Source organism: Cibotium barometz, chromosome 46, assembly GCF_041138505.1.
Source record: "Cibotium barometz isolate CiBa-2024 chromosome 46, ASM4113850v1, whole genome shotgun sequence".
Classification (NCBI taxonomy): domain Eukaryota; kingdom Viridiplantae; phylum Streptophyta; class Polypodiopsida; order Cyatheales; family Cibotiaceae; genus Cibotium; species Cibotium barometz.
In genome coordinates, this window is record NC_141091.1 from 36691584 (window position 1) to 36703642 (window position 12059).

At 41.0% G+C, this 12059-nt stretch overlaps 1 protein-coding gene across 1 annotated transcript; it reads right to left on the bottom strand.

Moving 5' to 3' along the window:
• Positions 1-7989: 7989 nt before the first annotated feature.
• LOC147612184 (uncharacterized) lies at positions 7990-10943 on the bottom strand. Its single transcript, XM_086784062.1, has one exon. The coding sequence runs from the start codon at positions 10400-10402 to the stop codon at positions 8495-8497; it is 1908 nt and encodes a 635-aa protein (XP_086640188.1). The 5' UTR covers positions 10403-10943; the 3' UTR covers positions 7990-8494.
• Positions 10944-12059: the final 1116 nt, after the last annotated feature.

Consider the following 12059-nt stretch of genomic DNA (forward strand, 5'->3'; position numbering starts at 1 on the left):
GGCTTTGTTAATGGTAGACCTAAAGTGAAAATCTCACTTCTTTTTTATTAAGAAAAATACCTTAGGATGTAATGTCCATTACTTCTTCCATTACTTCTTTAAACCAAATACAACACAACAACAACTAAAAAATTTAAGGCTTTGTTAATGGTGGAATATGACATTTCAAGGCTTCTAATAAGCATTTTAAGTGTGCATGAGTACTTCATCACTAGTGTAATTAATCCATAGAAACGCCTTCATTCATTAAAGTGGCTCAAGGTTTATTCATGATGTTTTATGAGGTAGAAGGAAAATTGAACTGAAAAAATGCTGCAAAACTAATCAAGTGTGCATGTTGACCATGTCACTCATACATGATAGGAAATCTTAAAACCATGGACCTTATATATTTTTACCGTTTTACCATTTCATGTACCTTGTATTTTTACCATTTTACCATTTCATGATAGGATAGTTGAAAAGTTTTCATGTACCTTGTAGTTCTACCATTTTCAAAAATACTAAAAGTGGATAAAAAGTGTTGCAATAGTCTTTCTTGTAAACTTAATTATGTAAAGAACATATTTTACTCTCTCTCATTGAAAGCTCAAGAGTCCCTCAGGGGGGTGCTCAGGGGGGTGCACTACTAAGAAACCATATGTATCACATGTGTTCAAGGGGTATTTAAAAAACCCCTTACCTGTGAAATTTTAATGAATAAAATGACCCATTTTTCTTTATGGACTTACAGGTTTTTTTCTAAAATCTAGTAAAAAACCCCCTTTTGTAAATGTAATTCTATAAATTTACCTTAAATTTTGAATTAAAAAACCCCTTCATTTGAACTCATGTGCTATACTTACATATTTTTAGGTTAAATCCCAAGAAGAGTCCCCTAGGGTGGTCATTAGCAAGTGATCACAATAATTCACATTGTTTAGTGTGGTTAGGTGAGTGTTTAGTATTTCAAAAGGTCTTCTTTTGTAATTAGGATTTAGTCTTGGGTTAGGTGACTATTTAGTGTGATTAGATGAGTGTTTATTGTTACAAAAGGTCTTATTTTATAATCAGGATTTAGTCTTGGGTTATTGAATTCGCCCTCTCTCCACCTTACATTCAAGAAACAAGATTGTCATCCTCATTTAAATGAGAGAGAGAGAGAGAGAGAGAGAGAGAGAGAGAGAGAGAGAGAGAGAGAGAGAGAGAGAGAGAGAGAAACACCAAGACAAAGAGAAAGATGCAAGTAGCTTAAACTAGTTGTGTGTGAAAACCTACAGCAACAACAGTTGCAAAAGAGCTATTGGGAGGGAAGTGGTCAATATAGCTTCATTAAAAGGTGGAAAGAAGACTAGGTGACCATCATGCATGATAAAGAGCCAGCATGTCAGTAGGTGTCATCCAGTACTACTCGACAACACTACTAGACACATCAACAAGGTTTAGAGAAAGGAGCAACGATGTAGCAAGAGCTCGCATGCTTAGCATAGATAAAACAATAGGTGGCCTTCTTGAAAGAGATAGAGGCAACACCCTAAGTGCATTACCCTAATGATCTAGCCTAAAACATTGGTGTAAAAGGACTTTAATAAGGGGAGTTCAGATGGGTGATGAAAGTTTTGTACATATGGGCTTAATGAATAAGTTTTCATGGGCTTCTTTGCATTTTCACATAGTTCGTCACATCAAGTTTTCCTTTTATTTGTGATTAGTATAAAAAAAAACAGGGCCTTTAGTGTATTTTTCATGAGCATGAAAGTGTGTGTAGAGAGCGTATAGGTATTGAATGACCACACAACAAGCCATGTATGGCCCCCACCTACCTATCCACCCAACCACTGGGGTAGAGGCTCCCCAAAATGGGATAATGTCTACCCTCCACCAATTCTTCTATTTATACCCTTTTTCACCAAGGTACCACCAAAACCGATGTGGGATTACTCCACCACATGATTGCCATGTGTCACACACCAAGGAGGGGGGTTTAATTGCACTTTCAATGACAGCACTCACTTGGACCATTATCAATGACCTACAGTGACTTGCAGTTACTAACACTCAATGACTACACCCCTACCAACACAACTCTAGCCTTTTTGTGTTGCTCCAAATGCCACCACCTATAATGGTGACACACACAACCCAAAATGGAATTGAATTGCAAACCAAACACGAGGAGATCAAACAAGCTTTGATACCAAGTTGAAATTATAGGTCCTAAGGTGGCTCATAGTAAGTGCTAAACTTCATCATCGTTAAAGATTACAAAAACTTAATTAACAAGGATTATTCTTATTCAATAACTCTCCATGCATCCAAAAAACATGTCCACTCAAAGATTTAGAGCATCACACAAGGAGTTAAAATATTAAAAGACTAAGGTCATGTAAAAGGCTAGGAGAAGGGTGTGTGTGTGAATGGACTTATGGTCCACTAGCTCACCTATTTAAAGGCAAAGCTAGAAGGCACTTGGTATGGTGCAAAGGCCAAGTTGTATGCATAAGGAACTTAATAAACAAGTTCATTTCTTGTTATTTTGGGTCTCTCTCCTCCACATCTTTTTGATCTAGCATAAGCACCACATTTTCTCAACATGGTATCTAGAGCTTGGGTAGGTTAGGTCTCATATTGTGTGGTGTAGACTAGGTCATCTTCTATCCCTTTTTTGTGGAGCTAAACCCCCTGCCAATGGAGGAGCTCTAGCATCCTATGGAGGCCGAATCGTGGCAAGCCTTCAACAGAGGAAGTGTCAAGGACATTATGGCAGTCTAATTCGTACCACTAATTAGTGGGTTTCGTTACTTAGAGCTACGCCATTGCGACTAGTTCCAACCGCATAGGTTTCAGGCTACCGTCGATTTCGTACCGCCATTCGTCTTGTGCGTGGAATCACAAACCCTAAGACCTTAGGGCTTTTGAAGCCCATGGTCTGAAGGCCCTTCTACTCAATTTTCAACCCTAATGATCCATCGATGCGAGTGGTAGAGCCAAAAGACCAGGCCTGGGTCTGTGCTTTCCATGGCAGCTTTTATATAAGCTTCCAAATTAGTGTTTTTTAGGCACTAAAGTGTTATTAAACACTACCTCTATGCATTAATCTTCAAATGCATTCTTTTTGAGGTTGAGGAGCAGAAATTCTTCAAGCAAAGAAGAAGTGGATCAAACAAATCCCGGTGTGTACGCTATTGAAGCCATTTGTAAGCTTCAAAATAGTGTTGTTTAACACTAATCTTCTTCTTAATCAGCATTAATCATCAATAAATTTTTTTCTCAAGCCTTTCTAAGCTTTTGGTTAGTGTTTTGAAGTGATGGGGCATTCACCATTGATTGGTTCATAAGCCTTGACATCAACAAGCTAATCACCAATGAAAGTGTCATTTGACACTAAAAAAGGTGCTCTTAAGCACTAATAGTGTTTCTTAAACACTAATGGTGATCATAATCACCAAAGAAAGTGTTCTTTGACACTAATGAAGCACATCGTCATTAGAATTTGAGAATGGGCACACACTATAAGTGCCACATCATAAGCTTCACCAACATAATCATCTTTTATGCAACATCCTTGACTTGATTAAGGGTTAGTGCACTCTCATAAGACATTCCTTTTCTACTTAAGCCAAAATCTCAGAAAGTTTCTGGATTTCTTCTTCGTAAATCAGCCCATTAATAATCCTGTAATCCCTCTTCAATACCCAATGTCAAAGGAAAACACCCAAATTAAGAAGTTCTCACGAGAGGGCTTTCACACTTGGCAAGTTCTTGTCAAGTATAAGATGATGTCCAAAGGTTTTTGGCCATTCATTTTTAGCACTAAGGTTAATGATCGAACTGAGGCTGAAGATATTGAAGATGATGAGAGGGCACAAGCCATCATCATGCTCCATCTTGATGATGAGAGGGCACAAGCCATCATCATGCTCCATCTTGATGAGGCTCTTATTCATCATGCGGACCAGCTTCCGACTGCAAAGGAGAAATGGGACAAGCTTGACAAGCTCTATGGAGCTCGTGGTGGTAAGAATTCCAAGATCTCACTTAAAATTGAATTTTTCAGCTTGGAGCTCAAAGAGGGAGAGGGACTTGGAGCCTTTATCTCTCATTTGAAGGGCCTTATGGCTCAACTTGCATCAGTGAATGCGAGAATGGATGAAGATGATGCAGTGGCTGTTTTGTTAAAAGCAGTCAAGAAGGTGTACCCCACCTTAGTCACCACCCTAAAGAACATACCTAATCCCACCCTTGAAGTGTTGATAAAACGTGGTTCTCATGCTACATCAAGATATGTGGAGGAGAGAGACTCACAAAATACAAGAACACATCTTGTTTATTAAGTTGCTTATAAATACAACTTGGCCTTTTCTCTCCCACAAATGCCTTCTAGCTTCACCTTTAAATAGGTGAGCTAGTGGACCATAAGTCCATTCACACACACACCCTTCTCCTACCCTTTTATATGACCTTAGTCTTTTAATACCCTCCCTCAATACCAACTATGAAAGACTTGGAATAGGTGGTATTGGACATAGGTTGCCTTTATAACATTAGGTGTACAAGGTTAGGAATATACGTGTTGTTACATTGAGATTTAAAATAACTTCTCAGAGAAGTTAGAGGTTGATACAAAGTTAGCCTCTGACTCTTTGTTAGGACATTTAGAAGTGATATGTCAGAGAAGTTAGAGGTTGATACAAAGTTAGCCTCTGACTCTTTGTTAGGACATTTAGAAGTGATATGTCCCATTTGTTTACACTTGTTACATTTCATTTTGTTGGGATATTTGATCCAACAATTATTTGCAAATGACCTACCTTTTTGCAAATGGTACACCTTACTTTGCTTACTTGATGTGACAAAGCTTGTTCGATATTCAATGGAGTCGATGCATTTGAAGATTCAGCTCCTCCCTTTGGCCTCTTTTCTTCATCTCAAGACAAGATTGAATGACTCCTTCAAGGGTGGGAATAGGTATGTTCTTCAGGGTGGTGACTAAGGTGGGGTACACCTTCTTGACTGCTTTTAATAAAACAACCACTGCATCATTTTCATCCATTCTCGCATTCACTGATGCAAGTTGAGCCATAAGGCCCTTCAAGTGAGAGATAAAGGCTCCAATGTCGTCTCCCTCTTTGAGCTCCAAGCTGAAAAATTCAATTTTAAGTGAGATCTTGGAATTCTTACCACCACGAGCTCCATAGAGCTTGTCAAGCTCATCCCATTTCTCCTTTGCAGTCGGAAGCTGGTCCACATGGTGAATGAGAGCCTCATCAAGATGGAGCATGATGATGGCTTGTGCCCTCTCATCATCTTCAACATCTTCAGCCTTAGTTTGATCAATAATCTTAGTGCCGGAGATGAATGGCCAAAAACCTTTGGACATCATCTTATACTTGACAAGAACTTGCCAAGTGTGGAAGCCCTCTCCTGAGAACTTCTTAATTTGGGTGTTTTCATTTGACATTGGGTATTGAAGGGAGATTACAAGAGTGTAATGGGCTGATTTATGAAGAAGAAAACCAGAAAATTTGTGATGTTTTGGCTTAAGTAGAAAGAGAATGGCTTATGAGAGTGCAACAATCCTTAATCAAGCCAAGGATGTTGCATAAAAAAGAGATAAAGATAATGAATCTTATGGTTTAGCACTTAGGGTTTATACCCAACCACTAATTCTGATGGAGATGAGCTTCGTTAGTGTCAAGGAACACTTTCTTTGGTGATTAAGATCACCCCATTAGTGTTTAGCAACACTATTAGTGCTTAAGAGCACATTTTTAGCATTAATGACACTTGTATTGGTGATTAGATTCACCATTAGTGTTTAACAATAGACTTAGTGTTTAGAAACACTCTATAATGGCTCCCCTTTGCTGGATTTGAGGTTTTCCCTTTGCTAAGAAGCACTCATCTCCAAGCTTATGCAATGTGTGTGAATGGAGATGTTAAATATCACTTGATTACGAGGACTTAATGATGTTCCTCTCAATATAGAAACTCTGAGATACAGGCTTCTAGATCTGCAGGCTCTAGGGAAGATCAATAAGTGATTAGACTCATCCTTAATGAAGATTAGTGAGATTAAAAACCAAAAAACCAAGCTTTACACTTCTTGGCTATGGCTGCCAGATAGATGACTGTTAGGGTTTGTAGTAGATCTCTCTCCACAGGTAGAATTTCCAAGAGCCCTCTTAGCCAAGGTCGCTCACTTAGGGGGCTAATAAAGCCCTATGGTGGCTGAGGTTAAGGCGCCTTCTGTTGAGAGATCTGACCACGTAATCAGCACGTTGTTCAGAAATAGTGTCTTTCTAGAAAATGCTCAATGCTGGGCTGTACAACGCGAATGTCGGGGCTATGAGTTGCTAGGCTGCTGCGCCTTATGCTGGGGATGAGATCTCCAAAAGAAATCAGGGGGGGTTGAAATGCCTTCTACTGTCCTCCCCCCAGGTCCTCCACTGATGGCAGGAATGGCTATGGAGGTTGAGAAGATAAGACTTCAAAAAGGAGATATGCAAGCACTCAAAGACTTCCACCACACAACCAAGCTCTAGATACCATGTTGATAAAACGTGATGCTCATGCTACATCAAGATATATGGAGGAGAGAGACTCACAAAATACAAGAACACATCTTGTTTATTAAGTTGCTTATGAATACAACTTGGCCTTTGCTCTCCCACAAATGCCTTCTAGCTTCCACCACACAACCAAGCTCTAGATACCATGTTGATAAAATGTGGTGCTCATGCTACATCAAGATATGTGGAGGAGAGAGACTCACAAAATACAAGAACACATCTTGTTTATTAAGTTGCTTATGAATACAACTTGGCCTTTGCTCTCCCACAAATGCCTTCTAGCTTCACCTTTAAATAGGTGAGCTAGTGGACGATAAGTCCATCCACACACACACCCTTCTCCTACCCTTTTACATGACCTTAGTCTTTTATTATGAAGGAGTCATTCAATCTTGTCTTGATGAAGAAAAGAGGCGAGAGGGAGGAGTTGAATCTTCAAGTGTAGCCACTTCATTGAATATCGAACAAGCTTTGTCACATCAAGTGAGCAAAGTAAGGTGTGCCCATTGCAAAAAGGAAGGTCATTTTGTAAATAATTGTTGGATCAAATATCCCAACAAGATGAAATGTAACAAGTGTAAACAAACGGGACATATCACTTCTAAATATTCGAACAAAGAGTCAGAGGCTAACTTTGCATTAGCCTCTAACTCCGTTGAGCACTTGTTTTAAATCTCAATGTAACAACACCTATATTCCTAACCTTGTACGCCTAATGTTATAAAGGCAAACTATGTCCAATACCACCTATTCCAATTCTTTCATAGTTGGTATTGAGGGGGGTATTAAAAGACTAAGGTCATGTAAAAGGGTAGGAGAAGGGTGTGTGTGTGAATGGACTTATGGTCCACTAGCTCACCTATTTAAAGGCAAAGCTAGAAGGCATTTGGTATGGTGCAAAGGCCAAGTTGTATGCATAAGAAACTTTATAAACAAGTTCATTTCTTGTATTTTTGGGTCTCTCTCCTCCACTCATTTTGAATCTAGCATAAGCACCATGTTTTCTCAACATGAAAAGGGGAGAGAGAGAGAGAGAGGGAGAGAGGAGGAGAGAGAGAGAGAGAGGGAGGGAGGGAGAGATGAGCTTACCCATCTTTTACATTTTATGGCAAGGTGAGTAGAGAGATGAGAAGGGCATAGGTGAGTGGAGAGGGAGAGAGGCATAGCTTCTTTCAATCTTCTTAGGTTGAAAGTTATCGTCCCCGGACCATAGGAAGAACCACCCACATTACTAAATCTATAAGAATCCATTACAAGGTCAATAAAAAGAAATCTCAAATCGCAAATAGAGAGTATGAGGAAACAAGTGTAGGAGTAATAGAAGCTAATAAACATCTTATCTATGTTTGCAAGCTTATAGAAGATTAAGTCATCAAGACATAATGAACTCAAACCATGTTGTGCAATTAGAAACACATGCACATAGGACATGGAGATGTTGCCAAACACCAATAACATTTCATTACAACATATATTTGATGATAAAAAAGGGAGTTCCTTGTGCAGTTTCAACCAAGGAGTTGCAAGGCACATTAGAGATGGCACATTTGCGCATTACTGAGTTTTTTTTTTGAAGTAAAAAAGGGTGCAATCTAGCCCCTTTACCCAAATTGCATAGGGTACTTTGTAAAAATGCAAGGATTCTAGACATATGGTTTACTTACCAAGCAAAAGTGAACTATGTAAAGTATTGACCTTGATAAGCAAGGAATCTAGTCATATGTGTTTAGCCACTAAGCAAAAGTGAACCATGTAAAGGATTGACCTTGATAAAGGGGCCATGGAGTATACAAAGAGGGGATGTCAGATACAATGTGTGTGTGTGTGTGTGTGTGTGAGAGAGAGAGAGAGTGAGTGAGTGTGAGAGAGAGAGAGAGAGAGAGAGAGAGAGAGAGAGTGCGTGTGTGAGAGAGAGAGAGAGAGGGAGAGGGAGGAGGAGGGGTTTACGAGGAGAGCATTTGTAGAGTGTCTTGGTCGCTCCATCCTGCTTGTTTGAGCCAAGATTGAAGCCCAGCTTGATCGACTTTATTGTTAAATGCAAAATTAGATGACTCCCCTCGCAGCATCTCTGTGATATCGGCTTCGCTCCATCTACCTCTTCTGAGGGCGTCCGCGAGGCCGTCCAAATACAGGGATAACCAGCTTAAACTACTATTAGCAGCTCTGCCAACAATATCAATATAATCACAGGGTTGTTGCAAATCCTTGTTATTATGCGCTGCTGTTGTATTATAATAGTGATCAGTGGAGTGATCTGCAGGTACGTGTGGTGGGGTGGCGGTGGTGGTGGTGGTGGGTATCTTATAGCCTGCTGCCACGTCGCCTGCAGGTACGCTCGGTGGGGTGGCGGCAGAGGTGGTGGGTGTCCTGTAGGCTTCTGCCACGTCGCTCCAGAACTCTATCTTCCTAGCTTGCTTGGCAGCCCATGGGGGCGCTGCCATGGTGAACTTTGTGAGCATTCTGCTTGGCAATGGCTTCTCGTGGAAATACAGGTACTTCTTGGAGATGGCCTGCGCCACCCGTTGATGTATCATGCCATCATCCTTCATTTTTGGTGTCAATTTACCATCTGCATGCAGCTCCGGCGTGCGTGGAGACTCGTCTGCCCACCTCCACATTGCCATCAAATCCTTTGCATCGCCCCTAATCACCTTAATATTCCCATCTGCCATTACCCCTTGATTATGTGCCTTAATCCCTCCATCACTACATGTACTCTTTACCTTAATCCCTTGCTTGCCTGCTCCTAAAAACTCCTCATTGCTTGCAATATTGCCCACCTTTCTCATATAATCCTTTTCTCTGCTTTTCTGACTCTCTCCCCCTTTGCTCCTATTTTTCCAATGGTTATCATCTCCACTAATGCTGTCATCAACCCCTTGATTATCTCCATAATTTGAGACTCTCCTTTTGTGACTCTCTCCACCCTTGCTTCTAAATTTCCAATGGGCACCTCCACTAACGTTTTCAACAACCCCTTCATTATCTCCAGAATTTGACTTAACCCCTTGATAATTAATGGATTTGCAGGCAGTCATGATTACCCCTTGATTATCTCCATAATTTGACTTAGCCTCTTGATCATTCAATGATCCGCATGCAGTCACTACCCCTTGATTACTTATTGATCCGCATGCACCCAGAATTACCCCTTTATTATCCCATGTCTTTCTCCTAATCCAGTGATTAACTGCACTCTCAGTGTCACCACCTTCTCTCAATCGTTGAGGTTGACGACCATATAATTCTTCACTAGATTGGCGAGGCACAAAAGCTTGCCTTTTGAAGAAATCAGAAATGTCATAACCACAGTAAAGGATGGTAGTCTCTTGAACAAGGAAGATAGGGTTACCAGCTTGGACAGGAAAGCAAGAGATGTAGCAATTACCGTAGATGGGGACCAAGGTGGGCACTCTCCTGAGGGCATGGGCGGCCACTCGGAGAGCTTCATCAAGCTGGGCAGGCTGTGTGCCCCATTCTGGGGACCAAAATCGCCCACGGCCTACTTCACGGCAAAGAGCTGCGATAGGCAATTCCAACAGGGACCTGATTTCTGCATGGGAACCCACCCTCCATTGGGGAAAACCTTCCCCACTAGGAAGCCCTTCTTGCAAAATGGACCTCAAATCAGGAGGAAATGTGAACCCAAAAGCCCTCTCTATCTTTGAAAACTCCTCATCAGATAAACCCTCAGATATAGGGATATGGCACATCCTCATGTGGCTGATCACATTCTTAGCATAGGCTGCAAATGAGAAGCAAACCCTTCTGCATGAGCTTGGGATTTGCCTCATCTTCTCCTGAAGCTGGCTTGAGGATGAAGATGATGATGATGAATCTACTACCAACATCTTCCTTGGCTTGATGATGCAAACAACCAATTATGGATCAATTAATGGCTAATTAGGCAAAATTTTGTTGCTAAGACTGATGCAAAAAACCAATTATGGATCAATTAATGGCTAATTAGGTAAAATTTTGTTGCTAAGACTCACTAAGCTTGGTTGCTACCCCAACAAGGGACATGACATGAAACAGAGAGGAGAGCTGATCAGCGGTTGAAACAAGCAACTAGAATTGAAGTTCACCAATTGATGTTGATGATGGAAGCACACCCAAGCAAGAGCTCAGAGAAGGCTAACCAATTTATTGCCCGCTAAAAGGCAACATGTACAAGGACTGACCAATTTATTGCTGACTATGCAAGGCACACTAGCTGTAATAAAGAGGGCACCATGCGCAAGGACTCAAAGAAGACGTTGAGCCGTGTAGATATATAACCACAGATGGCTTCTTTTGAGAAATGTAGGCTGTAGCCTGGGTACAGGACATTGCCCAGATGATATAAGTGGACAAATAAGGTGGGCCGCCCACAAATCATTTGGTTTAAGTAGGGGCACGCAATTGTTGCGCCCACTAAATCAATTGGATTAAGGTGCACGCAGCACCGCTTAAATATTAATGCCCAGGTACAAGTAGCTTGCTATTATCTTAAACCTTAATGCCCAACCTTCATATCCTTGATGGGCAATCATAGAATTTTGAGCTCCACGCGGTTGGATGCCAACCTGTTAACCTCCACGTTGACGGGACGACTCGGGATCAATAAGAGGCAAATTATTTGTTTTCTTGTTTTGGATCTTCAAAATCAAGAGGAATAACCAGATTTGGAGCACATGTTGTTGGCCATGGTGTGACTTTTCCCAAAGTGCATTTACATCATAATGACGGTGGGATACCTACATACTCAAGCTCATTAGTTAATGCCTTTCACGAATTTAAGAGTACAAGTATACCTTGTCATCTCCCTTTGGATGCACATGCAAGCAATATGGGAGTTAGAAGTGCATGGTCATCCCCTCTTGATCAACCAAATGCAAGCAATATGGGAGTTAGAAGTGCATGGTCACCCCTTCATGATCAACCAAATGCAAGCAATATGGGAGTTAGAAGTGCAAGGTCATCCCCTCATGATCAACCAAATGCTTCAAGTCTTTTCTTCAAGCAACATGGGAGCTAGAAGTGCAAGGAACATGGGAGTTAGAAGTGCATGGTCATCCCCTCATGATCAACCAAATCCTTCAAGTCTCTCCACCTTTCTTCAAGCAACATGGGAGTTCGAAGCGCAAGTAATATGGGAGTTGGAAGTGCATGGTCCTCCCCTCATCAACCAAATGCTTCAAGTCTCTCCACGTTTCTTCAGTCTCTATTGCGGGCCCCAGGGAGGTGATTTTGTCTTGACTATCTTGCTTCTAAGCATTCACTAAGGAGGGGGCCTTTTATGGCATTTCGACTTATGAAATATGAAAGGTGCCATGGTTAATATCTACTAGAAGTTTTCCATAGATCACTCATCCTAACTACCCTTAAAGGCTCCAAACAAAAAGCATTTGCCACCACATCAACCAACAACTTATAGCTCAACAAATGATGGTTATTGCACATCAACCACGATGACTTAGAACTTAACTTCACGACACCCTAATGTTCATCAACAAACAAAGGCTT